The sequence below is a fragment of the Camelus ferus genome, chromosome 20 (genome assembly GCF_009834535.1).
Source record: "Camelus ferus isolate YT-003-E chromosome 20, BCGSAC_Cfer_1.0, whole genome shotgun sequence".
Taxonomy (NCBI): Eukaryota; Metazoa; Chordata; class Mammalia; order Artiodactyla; family Camelidae; genus Camelus; species Camelus ferus.
This window is the reverse complement of record NC_045715.1, coordinates 34,959,156-34,978,483: the sequence shown is the minus strand read 5'-3', so window position 1 is coordinate 34,978,483 and position 19,328 is coordinate 34,959,156. Positions and strand designations below refer to the sequence as shown.

General features: G+C 44.4%; 1 protein-coding gene across 8 annotated transcripts in view; it reads left to right on the top strand.

Annotated features, from left to right (window-relative positions):
* The first annotated feature begins 11,422 nt into the window (after nucleotides 1–11,422).
* The window catches only part of PKHD1 (PKHD1 ciliary IPT domain containing fibrocystin/polyductin), a 368,837-nt gene continuing 360,931 nt past the window's right edge, over nucleotides 11,423–19,328 (top strand). For all 8 annotated transcript variants that reach the window (XM_032463248.1, XM_032463247.1, XM_032463246.1 and 5 more), the window contains exons 1-4: nucleotides 11,423–11,603; nucleotides 14,818–14,953; nucleotides 16,769–16,846; nucleotides 17,456–17,600. In XM_032463248.1, the coding sequence (XP_032319139.1) occupies nucleotides 14,902–14,953; nucleotides 16,769–16,846; nucleotides 17,456–17,600 (275 nt within the window). In that variant the 5' untranslated portion in view covers nucleotides 11,423–11,603; nucleotides 14,818–14,901. The remainder of the gene's footprint in view (nucleotides 11,604–14,817; nucleotides 14,954–16,768; nucleotides 16,847–17,455; nucleotides 17,601–19,328) is intronic.

The following is a 19,328-nucleotide window of genomic DNA, read 5'->3' as shown; positions in this document are numbered from 1 at the left end:
AATCAAGAGGAATCCCACGCTGTCTTCAAGAGAGGGCCATATACCACACATAAATTGTGTGTTTGTGTGTGTGTTGAGAAGGAGTGGCTTATTGATAAATCTGAATTTTAACAAGTACGTTACTTTACTTCCTGTTATGGAAGAGTTTTAAAGAAAGGAGATACAGAGAAACTGCTCACACTGGTCATTAGAACTATGATGAGGGCAGTGATTTTACATCTTGTAGAACTCCTTGCCCTTTCTTCTCTCCCTTCCTTCCTTCCTTCCTTCCTCCAGCAAACTTTTACTGAGTAGCTCCTATGTGTGCCCATTATAATCCTAGGTGCCCTCGTGACTAAGGGCAATCTTCCCCAATGACTGGCCGTAGGTGGAGGCACAATCTCTGGTTCTGGAAGGTAGGAAAATAAATTGGAACACAGCTTTGGGAACTTGACATTAATTAGGACAAGGTCTGAACAATGCAATACCCCTTTGTGAGAATCAGTTTATTTCTCTCCTGGATTTTTCTCCACGGTTGTTCTGTTTTTCATTGTTGTCATCCAAGCATGCTCCAAGATCACCATTAACAGTAACAACAAAGACCTGTCATAGCAAAATATCTTGAAAGAGTCATCTGTTGTTTCTGACTCCATGTCTTCACCTCTCAGTCTCTCCCTTCCTTCGCAGATGGAACTTCTGTTTTTCTCTGCAGTGAAATTACTCTTGCAAGGTCACCAATCACGTTCACATTGTCAAGTTCAACTATGGTTTTTCTGGTTCCATTTGGCCTCTCAGCAGCATTCAGCTCACTCACTGCACCTTCTCAGTCGCTTTCTTTGGCTCTTTCTCTTTTGCTTGGCCTTGTAAATATAATCCAAGGATCTGGTTTTGAAAAGTGATGCAGGAAGGATGTTCAGGTAGGACCTGGGAACATTTAGTGATTATTTCTGGTATTGCATTTTTCATCATTTGTGGACTGAGGGCCAAAAAAACCTTGCCTCCCAATCGCCACATCCCCGAGCTCTCCTTCTCCCTGACTCCACTCTGGACACACTGCCCTTCTCACTCAGTATCCAACATGCTGAGCAGCTGCCTTTCCCACGGTCTTACCCTTGCTGTTCCTCTGCCCGGAACTCTCTCAATGAACACATCCGTGGGCTTTCTTCTTCATTCTCTCATGTCTTGATCTGATGTCTTCCCTCACTTCTGCTCACAAATTTTAGTCCCCTTCTGACCTTCCTGTCTTCCTCCCTTCACTTTCCTCCTTTGCACTTAACACAGTCTAACCTGTTCTATATTTTACTTCCTTCTCCTGTTTATTTTCCCTCTCTCCCACTAGACTGAGTTGTCTGAGGGTGGGGGTTTGTATCTCTTTTGTTCACTATTCTAGTTTGGCACTTAAGTGGAACCTGGCACGTGGTAGTTCTCAGTAAACATGTACAGAGTGAATGAAAAAATTAAAGGAGAGCCTGGGAGTCCCCATCATAAATGCTGGACTTGTTGGAGGCCACTGAATGATTTTAAGGAGAAGATTGTCAGTTTTACTTCGAAAAAAGATGGCTTTGGACACTTGGAACAAATGCATTGGGAGAGTAAGTGTGGACACTGGGTGACAAATTAGGAGGATCTGCAGTAGTTCAGAGGGGAGAGAGTGGTCGCCTGGACCAGGGCTGTGGTGGTGGGGATGAAGGGAGTTGCATTTGTTAAGAGGCTGAATCTGTAAGACGTGGTGGTCGATTAGAAATGGGAAGCTTTGCTGCATCAAGGCTGAATGGAAGGTTTCCATTTATGAGTGAGAGCCTGTGTGAACGGTTGTTCTATTCCTGGAGACAGAAAACCCTGGAGGAGGAAGAGATTTTGGGCTGAAGATCAAGGGCTCAGAGTCTTTGGACCTGCTGAGTTTCGAGCGTCTGAGAGAGACCTGAGTGGAAATACCGTGTTGGCAGTTGGATATTCAGGTCAGGAGCTCAGAAGATTCGCATCATCAGTGCATAGATAGTACATGAAGCCGTGGGAATGGATGATAAACAAAAACCGGGATCAGGTTGCATCTGTGAGACCAGAGTCCAGCAGGCATTTTGATGGGTCCAGCATGGCTGCGCCTCTCTGGGAAGGCTCGGTCAGAGTACTCACAGTCTCCGACTGGAACCGTCACTTTCTGTTGGGTCCTACCAGCGATCCTCCCTCCAGGGTTACTCTGGGCATGCCTGCACGTCTGTCTTTAGGCTTGGTTCTGTTTACAAATTTCCCTTCTGCATCAGCCCTGCGTCTTCGCCAGCAACCAAGCTGGTTGTGAAGAAGGTGGGAGGGGATGGTGACAGTCACCTAACCCAGCTGATGTGTGGCAGCAGTTTTTTCCTGAAGCTTTTGGACTGATGCTCTGACTACCACCACTCAGTGTTACAGGGGAGCAGGGAGACGGATGACTCAAGAAAAGGGTACGAGAAGGAATATATGTATGTACATGTATGACTGAGGCATGATGCTGTACACCAGGAATTGACACAACACTGTAAACTGACTAGACTTCAATAAAAAAAAAAAGAAGAAGTGCAAAGTGCAGGACAAATGGAAGGGCTTAAAACTGAACAAAGATCTTGGTGTAGTTTCATCAACATTTTGATATCTTTGTATCTGAAATAATAGTTGTAGGAAACCATGCATTTATTTTTGGCTTGCTTGTTTTCCCTTTGCTAATTTAAAATATTTTTTAAAAACTACATATTTATTGTAAAAAGTTCAGTGTAGAAGGTATAAGTGAAAAATACAAGTTCTTTTTTCTCCTCTCCACTTAAAAAAAAGCTGGCTCAATTGATTATCCTGTTAAATTTTTTTAAATTTAAGTATAGTCAATTTACAAAGTTGTGTTAGTTTCAAGTGTATAGCATAATGATTCAGTTATACATATATGTTCCTTTTTATATCTTTTCATTATAGACTATTACAAGGTATCGAATATAGTTCCTGTGCTACACAGTAGGACCTTGCTGTTTATCTATTTTAGATATAGTTGTTAGTATCTGCAAATCTCAAACTCCCTATATATCCCTCCACCCCACCCCGCATCCTGTTAAGTTTTGTTCTGAATTCAGATTTGGTTGGGTTCAGCAACTTAGCGTGATTCACTCTCCGGTTTCTTTGTGGCAGCTGTGTGCCGTGGATGAATATCTGGCTTGTGCAGGGGTCTTCTGGGTGCTTCTGACTGCAAAGCACCTGGGAGAACAGTCAGATCTTTTCATTCTGGGGCAGGAGATGGCGTGCTCTGAGGACAGGCAGCTGCGTCCCTGTGGGAGGAGAGGGAGCAGGTGGGGCAGGAGGGCCACATGCCACCAAATCCCTTGCAAATTTTCCTCCTTCCTCAGCAGAGGCTGCCAACTGAGCTGAATGCCACAGGGAGATTTTTTCCACTGTGAACAACTGTCCCAGGACAGCAAGCTGGGATCACATTTCAGGAATCTCACGTTGCCCTTGAGAAGCCGTGTGGATGGCTGTCAAGTATGTATAGAGGATAAAAAGCTCCAAAGAAAGGTGATGAGTCACGAGGCACTGGGGTGAAAGGGACATCTTCTGAGGGGGGTGTGGGGGTGGTCAGATCATTCCTGCTTTCCCTTCAGCTTTTCACAGAAGTGAATTATCCAACCAATAACTCATATTTTAAAAGCTTACTTTTTAATTTTATTTAATCTCACTTTTCCTTTCCTTTGAATTTTTTTCATTTCATTTCAGTTTAGTTTCCAATCCAACTTGAAATAAAATATTGTGAAATCTACCTATCTCCAATAATTTATTGAAATTCATGGAATACAGAATCATATGTTTGCACTTATTTCCTTTCTTAACGTTATTTGACTCTGAAGCATATCATTAGTACTTTCATTCCCAGAACCAGCCATCTGTATTTTTTTTAATCACACAAGTTGTGTATGAATACATCTTAGTAAACTATTCAAGTAACACTCATCCTTTGCATTTGAGGGCCCTTTACAAAGTGTATTCACAAATTGAAGAAGTTGTGGATATTTATGCAATGGAATACTACTCAGCCATAAAAAAAGAATAAAATAACACCATTTGCAGCAACATGGATGGTTCTGAAGATTGTCATTCTAAGTGAAGTAAGCCAGAAAGAGAGAAAAATACCATATGATATCGCTTATATGTGGAATCTAAAAAAAAAAAAAAGGACACAAATGAACTTATCTGCAAAACGGAAATAGACTCACAGACATAGAGAACAACTTATGGTTACCTGGGAGTAAAGAGGATGGGAAGGGATAAATTGGGAATTCAAAATTTGTACCTCTTGAGGAGTGATGGAAATGTTAGCTATCTTGATTGTGATGGTGGTTTCGTGGGTGTATACATCTATCAGAGTTCATCAAATTGTACATCTGAAATATGTGTATTTACTGTACAGGAATCATACCATAATGAAGGTGTTTTAAAAAACCAACCCCCTCCCCCCCAAAACCCATAAACCAAAGTGTATTCACAATTATTCTCTCCTCTGATCTTTACTAGAAGGTGTTCTCAGCTAATGGTATATACCTACATCTCTTTTGAAAGACCCTGGTAGAACAGTCCTGGGCAGCAGACATTTTTAGAGCAAATGTGGGCATGAAAGATGGAGGAGGAGGAGGAAGGTGGCTGCCTGAGGATGGAGGTCAGAAAGCAAATCTAGTTGAGTGCCTAATTGAGTTCAATGACCTTAAATCACTGCCCAGGATGCTCTGAGTGGCCCCTGACCCTGGTCCCACACCTTGTACATCACCCCCCTCCCCTCAAATCAGGTGATTTCTTAGATCATATCCCTGTGGAGGGAGGGTGCACTGATTTGGTGGCCAAGGGCATGGACAGGGGTTCAAGGAGGCTGGCAGCTAGAGCTAAGCGACCAAACAACAGAGAACAGACCCTGGGGGATGGTATGACTGTCCCACACCCACAGCTCCCCGCCCATCCCACCCCCACTACTGCCACCAGCCCATCATCACTGGGGCAGAACAACCAGGTGAGATGGCTCCTCTCCATTTCCACCTATTCCCCTGAGCGCTATTTTATGTGTCTTTGAGTTATTGAAGTCACTCCTTGAAACTCATTTTATCCATATTTCATCTGCATAAACATGCTGTTAGGGGGGCATTAAGATAATGAGGGCAAAACCAAGGGGATGGTTTGTTCTGGGCCTTACACTGTATTGAAGGGGCCAACTCTATCCGGACCCCATCCTTTAGGGTTCAGCCGAGTACGAGGTGAGGGGCCGTGGTTTCACCGCAGTCGGCTCCCTGATATCTAATTTACTGGGATTAACACTCGTTGCCCTGAGATGGAGAATCGGGGAAGATGGCTCATCCTTAAGGCATGGGGTAATCTGAGGCTCAGGTTTGTAAGAGAGGCCAAAGAAAAACCCCATACAGAGTGCCTCAGAGTTTCCACTCATGAACGGTCTCAGACGGATGGTTCAGTGATGAAGTTAAAGATTTGGGAAATACTTCAACAAACCTAAATAGGTTGCATTTCTGCAGGACTTCTCAGAGGCTTTAATAAGCCAATACCTGCGAGTCTTTAAGGAAGGGTAGAGCTTGTGGCTTTTCCCAGTATTTGACCACAGAACTTGTCTTCTCCTGGATTGTCTTTCTAAATTATTTAAGTTGCACAGAGTATACTTTTTAAGGTTCCTTTAAATGAAGGACGTTGCTCTAATGCCATTCTGTGAAGCTGATTGATGGGAAGATATTCTGGGCCAGACTGGGTGTGACGAGGTGCCTGAAATCTCACATTTTGGATGGTTGTCTTTTCCGAATTCGTATTTGCTTACAGCAGTCTGGTTTTGTGTTTCATCTTCAAGGGCTCAATACTGCCCCCGAGTGGGTCCAGTCAGATCGTAAATTTTCTGTCCAATTGTCCTAAACTTGGGACATGACCTTGGTAGTTTCTACGAAACAAAATCTTTGAAAGTCAGAAAAAGTATGCTACTGGTACCAGACATGATACCACTTAAAAAACTGTATGACAGTAATATGTATTTGTTTTTGCATGAAAAATAAAGGTAACCAAAATGAAGAAAATAAAAATAGCCCATAATCTTACCTCAGTGGCTAACCATTACCGTTCCAACATATATACCCTTGCAGCCTTTTTTATCTACCTGTACATAAAAGTTCATACTCACCCTGCTCCTAAACTAAAAAAAAAAGTTTTCCAACCTTTTTCTTGCATATCCATTTTATTTGAACTTTAATTAAGAACCTGTTCCTTGCTGGGGTGGGGAGGGGATAGCTCAGTGGTAGAGCGCATGCTCAGGATGCACGAGATCCTGGGTTCAGTCCCTAAGACCTCCATTTAAAAAAAGACAAAAAAGATTTTTTCAGAAAAGAACCTGCTCCTTGAGTAATTTTGGTCCTTTTGAGGGAGGCAGGAGGAGAGAGAGGGTGAAGCATGAAAGGGGAGCTTCAGGGGCTAGGTAACCCGCCATGTTTTGCGGGTAGTTGCACCAATGAGGGACGTACACACTTCAGTGGCACCAAATGACAACCCCTACTGTTGTGATAGTTTCCTATGGCTGCTGTCACTCAGCATCGCAAACCCAGTGGCTTCAACATGGATTTGTTATCTCACAGTCTGAGCATCAAAAGTCCCAAATCCACCTTCCAGGGCTCAAGTCAAGGTGTTAGCCAGGACTGGTTCCTTCTGGAAGTTCTGTGAGAAAACTCTATTTTCTTGCCTTTGTTTGTTTGGCTTCTAAAGGCCACCAGCATCCATTGGCTCAAGACCCCTTTCTCCCATCACATCAAACTGGCTTCTATCCTCATGTCTCCTGCTACTGACTTTGGTCCTCCTGCGTCCCTCCTAGAAGGACCGTGGTGATTACACTGGGCCCACCTGGATAATCTGGGATGCCCTCCCAGTCTCAGGACCCATCATCACATCTGCAAAGTCCCTTTTACCAGCTAAGGTCACATATTCACAGGTTCTGGGGATCGGGATGTAGACACCTTTGGGAGGGCCATGATTCAGTCCACCACAATGGCTTTTTCTTTTTTAAAAAGAATTTAAGGTGAGAATTAGAGGTTCATCTTTTGGAAATCATGGTCTCCAAAGGTCATGGAAATGATCTGGTAAATATGAGGGTTTGTCAGATAGTGGCAGAAAGTCAAAGCCCACTTTGGATCACCTGCCTTGGCTGAGAGCTGCTCTTGTGGGACTGACATAACGGGCTTTGGCCATTTACTACCCTGGAGCGGGGCGGCATGGGCATTTCTGGTGTGGTCCAGCTCTGGCTCCCAGAAGCTCTTGTGTCCCGTCCTTTCCTTTCTGCCTCTGAGAACTTAGCACTTCAGCGTGTTCACTCTGCATCTCTGGCTTGGCTGCATGCCCGCTTTGAAGCTCTGCAGCAGTTGTTGTCTATAAATAAGGCATGCCCAGTGCCATCAAAGCGCCGCGATGAAGGGCACGGCTCACTTATAAGAACGTCGAGAGTGCAGGACGGTGTTGGGGGAGAGCCGCCCTCCACCTCCTCTCCATCCTCCCACCTCCAACTTCGTGTGAAAAATACATGAAGGCCCCAGAGAGAATAATCAAAGCTCTGCCACCCTTGGCACACTTCCCTTAACAAGAAGGAAGAAGAAAGAAATGAGCATTTGGACAAGAGCCTGGGAGCCCACATCCGTTCAGACTTTCCCCTGCCAGCAGTGCCTCCTGGATTTCTTCCGGTGGTGACGTGACCAAGGATGACTGCGTTACTGGGCTTGCTCTCGTCTCTACCATGATGCTGGGTTATTGCATCTCATTCTCACGACTGCCCCCTGGAGTGGGAGTGTAAGAATTTCCATCTCACAGATGGGGGAGGTTAAGCAATGCTTTCCCCCATTCTTCTCTTCTAGGTGCACATAGAAAATAATAATATTTGAACTTCACCCTGAGGTCAACTTCTGTTGCTGCTCTGGTGGAGGTGATGGGTTTCGGTCTCCAGCTGCTGTGTGCTGGAGAGGGTGAGACCCCAGCACAACTAAACTTGCTCGAGACTGTAAGACTAGGAAGTCAGAGATGTCATCCATGTCTGTCTGATTCTGGGTTTCAGTTTCCTCCCCCCACCTTTTTTTAAAGACAAACTTCTCTGGAAGCATCTCAAACCAAAATCATCACCTTGTCCCTAAACTATCTTCTCTTCCCAGTTATCCTGCTGTCTTAGGTCAGGTTCCTCAGAAGACAGGCGTTCTTGGGTAAGGTGTTAATTGAAGAGTCACCACAGGAGATAATTTGTAAAGAAATGGGACCCGAGAGGAAGCCAAGCAAAGATGTGGCTGAGCAGAAGTCTAGCTTCAATGAGATCCCTCGGGGAGCTCTGGCGTCTCACAGTCACACGGAGCTGTCCCTCTTTGATGGAAGCGGGCTGGCCTTCCGAACTCCACATCAGCCAGCCGATGGCCTCAAATGGGAAGACTCAAAGGCTGGTGGTGACTGGATGCTTGAGGAGCTGGAATGGTGTGAAGCCCATTCACTCATGGGTGTGGAATCTGAGCTGGGGGAGCAAAGTCCAGGACTGCCACCTGGAATGATCACAGGGGGCCTGTCCACATGGTGTGGCTCCATCCGAGCTTGGCAGCCCCAGGTAGCTGGACTTCTCAGCGAGTGGCTCAGAGCCCCAAACATAAGTGTTCCAATACACATGGCAAAATTGCATTGTGTTTTCTTACTTAGCCTCGGAACTCAGGCGGCATGATCTCCGACGCTTTCTGTTGGTTTTAAATGAGTGACAAGTCCATCCAGGTTCAAGAGGAGGGAGACATAGACCTCCTTTCAATGAGATAATTGACAAAGAACTTGTGACCATTTAAAGAAAAACTGCCACACTGTCCATCTTCACAAATAGGCATCTGACTGGCTTTCTTAGTCATAGCTTTAAGTCTTACTAAGCAGTTTGATCCATTCCTTGTTGCTTTCATTGTCTAACTCTGAAGGCGATCTTATTTCTAGATTTTTGGATTCCCCTCTTGTTCACTGTCCGTGTTGTCCCTCTTATCAGGTATTGGACTCTGCTATTATATCAGCTGCGCAGTGTTTGCCAGAGAAGGGGAAAACATTTCTTCCATTTAAAAAACAATTTTCTCTAAGATATAGAACTTGACAGTATCATAACCTTCTGCTGCTAAGGCAAGCATTCTTCTGGGCTGCAGGAATGCATGACTTCTATGTCGCTCATCATTTTAAAAAACAAAAGTGTGAGATACACTTCGGAAATCTCAGTTGGGCTCCTAGACTCAGAGAGTAACATGGTATCAAACTAGAAAAAAATTAATTGCTTTTCTGTTGTTGCTCCCTGCTGGTACGATTTATTTTAAATTCTGCTGAACCCAGGGAGATGCTCTACTGTGTGTAATTCAGAAACTGACACAGGCTATTATGCCCATATTTCTCACAGATGCTCCCAATTCAAAAAAAAGTTTGTTCCTGTGGTCTGGAAAACATTGGGTATTGCAAGACCGATTTTATCTGACATAGCAGGAATTGAGTGACTCGACAAAAGTGAATTCTATAAGCAACTGAAGTCTACCCACTTCGAGTGCCAAAGTTGGGGTGTCCGGGGTATGAGTCATGCTCAGGCGGCCTTGGACCTGAGCCCAAGACTTACTTTAGAATTTCCGTGTGACAGGGACTTTGGAGTACGATTAGATGGAAGGGTTGGTGGGCGGGGGGACTTGTCTAGAGGTTGTGTCTGTATAGCAAACTCAGATATGTGTGTAGATTTGGGGGTCTTGAGGTAGATGGAGCTCCCAGAGAGGAGTCCTCAGGGCTCCCCAGACTTCCATGTGGCATAGCCACTGCCTGTGGGGTCTACAGCGTCTCCTTCTAGGCCTTGGACCATGAAATGGCTCATTCTATTTAATTTCTTTAACTGTAGAGCCTGACTGCCCACCGGGAAGTCCCAAGAACCCAGCAACCAAAGTCCTGTGTATCATTAGGATTCCTCTAGTCCAGAGTGAGGACGTAAATCTACCCATAAGAACACTAGGGTGCTTTTAGGATAGAGTCTTGACAGCTAGGCTGACAAAAAGAATGATAAATATTCATTATAGGCTCTTTATTCAAGGTTAGATGGGGTTCATGTCTGGAAACCTCTTGCTAAAGTAGCAAGAAATAGGACATCAGGTAAGTCTTCATCATGAGATTTGACTACAATACAGAGGGCTCACCTGGTCATGATTCTGTCTCCCCTGCCAGATAGCAAGCGCTTTGAGGGCAGAAACTCTATTAAAAAATTTTTTTTTGAACCTTCTAAGTGGTTGGTGAATATAATTTCCTTTATAGAAATAAAAATTACCAAATAATTCTGAAATCCCTGTTGATTATCTGCCTCAAACCTGGTCTGTCCCCTCTTCCTTATTATCCATATGCCAGGCACCCACATGTGGCTCGATCCGGTGATGCCTGTGGACCTGCACTGGCGGATCTAGAGAGGAAACTGAGGTTCAGCAGGTGAGTGACTCCCGAGCTGCGTAACCTGGCCAGGCACCTCTCTAGAGGCACTACCGGCCGCCGTGCTAGGAAAATCTTTCTCCTTGTCACTGGTTGCCAAGCTGTGATACACAGCAGATTTGGTCTACAGTCCCCTCCTTTCTAGAGGACCGTTCCACTGCTCTCATGAGACTTGTGCTGTGTTTCCAGGGATTAAATCTGTGCTTGCTGGGGCTGCTTTCCAGGTCCTTGAGGCAGAGACTCAGGGCTGTGAAATTCTACTGGAAAGGCTTCTCTTCCAAAGGAAGGAAGATGAGAATTGCTCCTGGTCAAGAACCACCAGGCATGGACTGACACCATTGGGAAGCTGGCCAGGTGAGCTGGACTGGACGGTGGGACAGAGACAGAGACAGAGACATCAGACTTGGACCAAGTGAGGTCATGGTGCTGACTTCCTCGGTCAGCTGCTTGTCTGATTCTTCATCAAGAGACTCAAACCGGTGACCGAGACCCATGGTCTGGGTCCTACTGGAAAGTGATGTGTCCAAGTCAAGCACTTCCTCTTGGCCAAAAAAGCAAGATCAGGAGGGAAGGAGGAAGATTAAAAAACAAAAAGCAGAGAGGACTACTTGGCCCTTTCTTAGCAAGACCTTGAACAGGCCACCCTCTCTCTGCTTCTTTAGACTCACCCCCTCATAGTGAGAATGTCAGAACACAGCCAGGCACTCATGAGCCCTTTCTGCTGGGTCCATGTTCGGTCATTGACTTACTGGCAAATTCCTTCCACCACTGCATGCTTGTTTGTCTCACTGGGTGGACTTTTACTTAAAATTCCTGCCTGGGGCACATTCAGAAAGCGGAGAAAAACGTAAGCCACTCTTTCTTTGGTCATTAATAGAAGATTCCGAGGAAGAAGCCTAAGTAGCTCCTGTTAATCGTTAAACTTGCCCCGCGGTTAGCTCTGGACTTTTACTTTGGCACCAGTCTGGCCGGGACACAGACGAGTTAGGTGAGTTCCAGTCCAGCAGAGTGAGTTACCTGCGTGGTGGCTGCTGCAGGCTGGGCTCTAACCAGGGAACGCGGCCATCGGTGCTTGACAGACAGGGACAAGAGCATTTGGAAAGGAAAGATAGCTTCTTGCTTGACTCACGGTGGGAGAGACACAGGAAAAGGTACTGTTGGGTTCGGAAATGTCTCTGCTCTGTGTTTTCTAGGTATGGTGAGCGTCGTGGTGAACAAAGGAACTGGGGGATCTGAAGTAGCAACCTTATAGCGCTGTCTTCAAAGTCCTAAAGAAAGAGAGGCCCAGGGAGGGGAGGAAAGGAGGAGGAGAAGGAATTAGAGCAGAGGGGAGACAGAGACAGGGGAGAGAGAAAACTTGACCGAACACACAGCTCTCCTCTGGTTGAAGATATTCTGCTTAAAAGAATTAAATGGAGGCTGAATTTGTCCTTAGAAAGAATGGGTGGATATTAAGAAAAAAATTGCATTTGTTACTGATTTATTTTTTACATGTATGTTTATATTTTCAGATTCTTTTCCATTATAGCGCACAAGGAGAAATTTAATACAGTTCCCTGTGCAGTGCATTAGTTGCCTGTGGTTTATCTGTTTTACGCACAGTAATGTGTATCTGGTAATCCCAAACTCCTAGTCCACCCTTCCCCTCGCCCTTCCCCCACCTCCAGTAACCACAGTTTGTTTTCTATGTCCGTAAAATTACATTTATTATTGATTTGATTGTTCTATTTTAAAAGAAAAGATGTAGCTCTGAACATAGGGCTTTAAGAAAGCCAGTGTGTGACTATTGACTTCCACTGTTCTCAGCTTGAAGTAAAATTTAAAATCCCACAGTTAGATTGAACATAGACGCTCCCGTGCCGAGCACAGCCTGTTGGGTGTGACAAGCACGTCAGGTCCGGTGCTGTTGGACCAAGTAGCAAACACTGCTGGGTACCTTGCTCTGGGCAGGAGGTGTATTTCTGAAAATGGCATGTGTTAGAAGTGAGTTCTCTCCCAAAAAGGTATAAAAATGTGGGGAGTTTTGCAAGTTAAAGGCACGCCTGAGTCTACTTGAAAATTGTAGCACTGCTCCTGTAAAAGCAAGTGGCCTTCATCCCTACCCCTTCCTCTAGGGTCCTGAGGGCAGGTACACAGATCATGTGTCTCTGTTTTCCCAGCTCCTCGAACAGCGCCCGCCCAGCACATATTAGGCATAGGATAAATGTTTGTGGAGTTGAATTGACTAGAGAGGATTTTATACATTGTACTGTCTTAACCAGGACACACCCATAAAGATACGTTTATTCTAAGTGTTTTGCAGATAATTTTTTTTTCTGGGCGTTTATGGTGGCTTTTATTTTTCTGAAATGGTTTAGCTATTTTTGCTAGTCTCAGTGTTTTCTTAAAAATACAAATTAAATGAATCTTCAGGAATGTCTATATATATTTAATTCCGTACTTTTTTTTTTTTTGACTTTTGGAAAATTTCAGAACGAGTACCTTTGAGAGGTTTTTTCTGTGCCCTCTGACTTAGGGGAGCTGGATGGCAGGTCAGCAGCCGCTCCAGAGCAGGCATCAGGGCGTTATCCAAGGAGGGTGGCTTTCCAGCCAGGCTTCCGTGAATCTTGTCCATCCCACTTGTATGAAAGCTGTCTCTTTTAAGTTAGCTAAACTCAGGCTTAGATTACTTAACTCTGTATTCAATCAAAGTCTCCTGAGTCCTGTGTGGGGCCCCGGAACTGAGAGGGTTGGAGAAATAGCAGACTGGTCCCTGGACCTCTTGGTGGGATGGACAGTCTCGCAGAACAGGCACACAGCACTGCTCTGTCCAGTCCAGGCTGCACAGGGCACAAGCTAGAGGTTCAGGGCATAACGGGCAGTGAGAGCAGGACTGAGTGGTTGTGGGGAGGTCAGGGAGGGGATGTGACCGCCGGTTGACCTGTGAGCTGGACCCCAGGAGTCAGAGGTTCCTCACCTCCCTCATCCTTGAAATGTACACCCTGCGCACCGTTCCCACAGCCAGAGCCATTTTCAAGGACTCAGTTTTGAGAGAGCACCATGGTGTTAAGACCATGGGGACTGAATACATGACTGAACCCGGTAAGGTCTCCGTATAAACTTTTAAGATTCTGGCAGGCAGGTGGGGAGATCTACTCATCCTGCAGCCGCTCCAGACAATCCTCGGACGTAAGTTCCCTTGGTTACAAAACCTGCTACCTGCCAGTCTGGAGTGTCTGCCTCGCTGTCTGGTCTCTCCTTGCCCAACGAGTACCGAGGGCCAGTTAATTTGTGAACCAACACGGAGACAGGTTCCACGGAGGAGGCAGCTCCTGAGCTGGGCCCTGAAGGAGACCAGGATCTCGCTAGGGCGCAAGAGAGTCTGGGGCATCCAGAAAGGGACCAGCAGGATCCAAGGCAGAAGCTGACTGTGGGAAGCCTGCCTGGGAGACCACGCGAGAGCACAGCCTCACCGCGGTGCAGGGGTCATCTTGGAGAGCAACGCAGGGCGGGGAAGTTAGAGAGGTCGGGGGCAGATCTCAGCGAGACTGCAAAGTCAGGGGAGGGCTTTCCATTGGAAGTAGAGAGCCCGTGAAAAGAAAACTAACATGTTTGGGTATCTCCTTTGTATTCAGCTCTGTGTTAATTTCTTGATGTGTGTATCATCTCGGTCAATCTGGGTAAAAGTCCTAACAGGTGTTCTTATCATTTTTTAAGTGGTAGAAGTTTTGTTTTGAATTGAAAGCTTTAAGCAGGAGAATTGCAGAATGAAAGCAGTATTTAAGGAGGATGGTCTGGGCATTGTGGATTAGGTAAAGAGACCTGGGGTCGTGGGGTCCAGTTAGGAGGGTCCAGCTTTTTCTTCCTCTGTTTCCTCTCTGCCTCCTCTGCTGTGAGTGTTGAATAATTTTGCCCAAATTCTCATTACCACTGTTTTTTCCAACCTTTTACATGCTTAACATTTGCTTTGTTAATTTAAGTTCATTACTCTTTTTGTGTTGATTGTTTCCTGGAGGACTGAGACTTCTGGAAAACAAAACCAAACCACCCTCTCACCTCGGTAACCAGTATTAACTGGTATTTTGAGATCTGGAATTTATTTATTTTTAAAATTTAAGTGTTTGTTTCATGCATTAATGAAAGGTTATTATTACTTACCCAGCTTAAACGTGCATAAAGTAAGTGGGCGGGACAGGGGAGGGGGCGGAAGAATGATGATTTTATATAAAATTCTTAGATTACCCTTTCCTCTGGAGCTTGGGAAGGTGGTGGGTCCCTCTAGGGTCATATTGATATAATTTCTTTAATTTCCCAAGTTTTAACACAGCAAAGCAATTGTACATAAGCAAAAAATGATAGTAATTTTTCATTTTGTTTTTCATAAAGAACAAAAGCCAGGCTGCTCCAATCAAAACTGAAAATGTGTTTCATGTCCGAGAAATTTGGAGAGTATTGATTTAAGTAGGCAAGATGACTGGGTGGCTGGTTCCTCTAACAACTATTGAAGTACTCCTCCTGGCAGGTGAGTTGGATGTGTTTTGAAGGGATTTTAGAGGGAACACAGCAGATTACCTTGAGAACTAGTTTACCAATACTGAAATATTATTTTGGGAGGAAGTGTTGAAATGTCTGCTCTGGGTTTAAATTTTCTCTGCTTAATAAGTTTTTTTTTTTCCTGTTTAGTAGTTGAGGTTATATATTAAATAGTTATAAAAATATACTTTATTTTATAACAGCCAGTGGAAGTTACTGTTATAGTCTAGAGCTTTTAATAATAACTTACAACCTTCCTTTTATAATTCCTTTTTGAGCCATATGATATAATTCTTTTTAGATTTTATTATGTTATCTTCCCAAAGGGAATAGCTTATCTCATCTTAGAGATTAATGACTGCTCGTGTTAAAAATTTCCTTTTCTCATATTGTGTCTATAATTTTCTCAGTGAATTTGAGTTATCCTCTGTATCTTTTTATGGCATTTGTTTTTGGCCTTCTTTAGGTAGAAGAATCTAATACATCTTTGAGGGGGTAAGCACGGGCTGGTTGGGCCAGGGCTGCCATGAATGACTGTGTTGATGTAAATGATTCTCCATCATCCTTGGTTGTGCAGTGTGCCACCTGCACAAAGGTACATGGAAGCCCTGGGCTAACCAGTTAATGTGGTTTGAATTATCCTTTAACTTTTCTGATGTAGAAACAGAAAAGTATTCTGTAGATAACGCTTCTCCTCGCTGTGACCTCCCTGAGGATCTGACTGATTTGTGTTGGTGTCCTTGAATTGGCTTCACCTCTGCCAAGCCATGTCCAGGAGAATCTTTGAAGATGAGGCTTTAATATGGTCATGCTCAGCCCATGGCCTCTATGGGAGAACCCAATAGCCTAGCATGTGAAGTCTATGGTGGATTAAAAAAAATTCCAGCACTGGTTCATGCTTCAGCCCCTCTCTAAGCAGGCAAGGCAAACATCTAGAAAATTCTGTATCCTTTTGGGGAGTCATTCTGATCAAGTATTCAAAAGGGGGAAACTAGAAAATGGTGCCGCGAGCAGGTGGATTGAAATAGGGATGGCTTCTAGAAGTTTCTTCTCTTCTCTGGGAAGGAGAAATACAAGAAATAAGTGGTGACAATTGAATATGACCACCTGATTATAAAGAGTAGGAAGGAGATCGGATTTGCAGATAGTAACTACTATGTAAAAGAAACAACAAGTTTCTTCTGCACAGCCCAGGGAACTATACTCAATACCTTGTAGTAACCTATAATGAAAAAGAGTAGGGAAAGGAATCTATGTATGTGTATGTATGACTGAAGCATTATGCTGTACACCAGAAACTGACACAACATTGTAAACTGACTATACTACAATAAATTAAAAATAAAGTAAAATAAATGTACCATTAAAAAATAGAGTAGGAAGTAGAGAAGGCATGGGTTCAATTAGGAACCAAATGTATCCTTGAGACTTTTTCCAAAGGAAGCAGAGATTCAGGACTGTCCCAGAACACAGGGTTGTTGGATATTTAAGATGAGAAGACCAGTCAAAACTTTCCTGAAAGTGTGCGTTTTGAAGCTGTGGTCCCCAGACCAGTCCCACCAGCAGCACCTGGTCAGAACTGTAAATTCTGGGGCCCCATCACGGACCTACTGAATCAGGAACTCTGGGGGTGGGGCCAGTGATCTGTTCTTTTAACTAACTCATAAATGAGAACACTCATTCATATAGCGTGTATCAAGCCTTCCCGGGGATTCTGAGGAATGATAATTTGCTTCATGACACTGGGGAAGCTGGTGGATTGAATCTGCACATTGAAGCCAGTGTTTCTCTTACTTGCTTACAGTGTCTTCTCTGAGCATCTATGTTGAACCTAAAGAAGGCAGCCTCGCAGGCGGGACGTGGCTCACAGTCATTTTTGATGGTAGGTTTGGGTCTTTGTGAATGCCAGTTTCTTATTTGTTGCTCCAAAGAATTCTAAAGAATATGAGTCTTTGGTTGTCTTCCTTGTCTAAGGACAGATGTAAAAGAGGTCCTGAAGGACCCGCTTCTGTGTTTCCAGACGTCCACCTGCTCATGTCAGAGCACACCATTATGAGTCTGTGTCCACATCCTCATCCCCTGCTGGTAGGGGAGGGGACTCCAGGGGCCCTAATGAGATGACAGCAGAGAACTTGGCAATGTGACCTGCAGAACCTTGGTTTCTTCCTTGTCGATAATCGTACACGTGGGAGCTTCTCAGCCGTGGTTCAGTGTACCCCTCTCTACCACAGGAAGGAGTAACTTTGAGGGTTGGAAAATTCTTTCCTAGATTTAGACTGATGGACCTGAAAAGAGACTTTCTTTTAATAAACTCATAAATGAGAACACTCATTCATATAGTGTGCATAAATGCCTTTGGAAATGAGGGGTATTAATTTAATCCTTAGAGCCACTCTGTGCCCCCCATGGCCCCCACGTGGCATATTTTTATATCACCCCATGTAGAGTACACATCTCCCCAGCCTGAGATTCTCCTTTCCCTTGTGCTTAGATTTCGAGGCTAGTCTCCTTTATCCCGCCAACGGCTCTCAGCTGGAGATCCACCTGGTGAACGTGGCTGCGCCTGCACTGCCCAGCGTCCCCTGTGACCTCGCTCCCGTCTTCCTGGCTTTGCCGGCAGTGATGTGCAGGACCAGGTACACCTGCCCGGGAATGAGAAGATGGCCAGGAGGAGAGCTTTGCTTATCTCAGTAGCTTCGGGAGACAAATTAGAGCAACTTCCCCTGTGACTGCAAAGAGCAGTGTAGGGCTTCAAGGGGGATGGGGATATGGGGAAGATTTCTGAGAATTTTGAGGTATTTGTAAGGAGGGGCTTCCAGATTTTGTTTGGTTTGTTTGTTGTTTGTTTGTTTTTGCAAGGATCTCTATTGCTACTGAGAGTTCAGCAAATGCTTCCATTTTGCCATCTATTCTTTTGGAAAAGGCTTCCTTGCAATGATTGCCCATAAACTAAAAACCAGTTAGAAAAGAAATCTGCCTTCGTCCTCAGTTAGTTTGCTGAGTTTGATCCGATTTTTGTGGAATTCCAGATACGCTATCGTCCCTCTTGAGCTTCTGTTGGCTCACAAAGTTTACACGAGTTCATTCTTTATATCTTAGAGATGCTGCCTGAAAGTGGATCGCTGGTTAAGAGGAAGAACAGTGTCATTCCGTTTTGTTTTCTGTTCCCTCCTTCAGGAAAGCTCCCTCTCTTCCATCTCTGCCTGTTGAACCAACCCTATGCCAATGCCACCTCTTCCCTCAACATCCAACTGAGTGTAATCTTTCCCTTCTTTGAAAGGGGAACAAATAGGAACTGAAATGCAGGCCTTGAGGAAGGAGCAGCTTTTAGTAATTCATCCATGTGACTTGTGTGTGTGTGTGTGTGCGTGTGTGTGTGTGTGTACGCACCCACACATACATACACACCACATACACTTTCCTGATGCAGTTCATCTTCCTGAAGGGAGGACCTTTTTGTAATTTACACGAAGGTGTGTTATGCACAGTCTCAGTGGCCCTGTCTCCTCCACCCTGTGTTTCTCCTGACATCATGTGGGCTGCCCACTTTTCAGACTCATCCTTACAGACTTAAGTGCGCTGAGGACTGAGGATGTGGTTAACTCACCTTGTGGTCCTTATGGTGCTTACCACCATATCTTGTGAGTAGAAGATGCCCAGTAGATGTCTATGAACCAGTTCCTTTTAACCCTACTATTGGTGGAGACGTTTTCCTTAGGTTTTATGGTACATTTGGGCACAGAGTTCCTGCAATAAGTTAAAGCTCTGAAGACTTATACGTTCTGTCTCTGCAATCCCAACATACTAATGATTTTAAGATGCACCATTGATTTTATATCATCTTTTTAGAAAAAAAGAAATACTACCCTCTTAAATGCACTCACTGCTTGGAAAATGAGTATCAAATACAATTAACACTCAAATGTGGGAAAATGTACATTTTATCATCAGCGAAACAGTGTCATATTCATTTTCGTAAAAAGCCTTATCTGCTTTCTCCAAAGCAGGCATTGTTGCATCCAGATCAGCACTGCCCAACCGAAATACAATGTGAACCACAAATATGATTTAAAAATTTCCAGTAGTCACAGTAAAAAAAATCAAAAAAAGAGGTGAAATTAATTTTAATAATACATTTTGTTTGGCTCCACATATCCTTTATTGCATAAAAAGTCTTCAGAATCCAGTGTGCATTTTACACTTATAGCATATCTTACTTGGAACTAGCTACATTTCAAGTGCTCAGTAGCCACATATGGCTCATGGCTAACGCATTGGGCAGGGCAGATTTAAATATTTAAGGTCATGCTGAAGATTTTAGGAGAAGGTTTGGACAGGAAGCACTTCTAAAATCTAACCCCTTT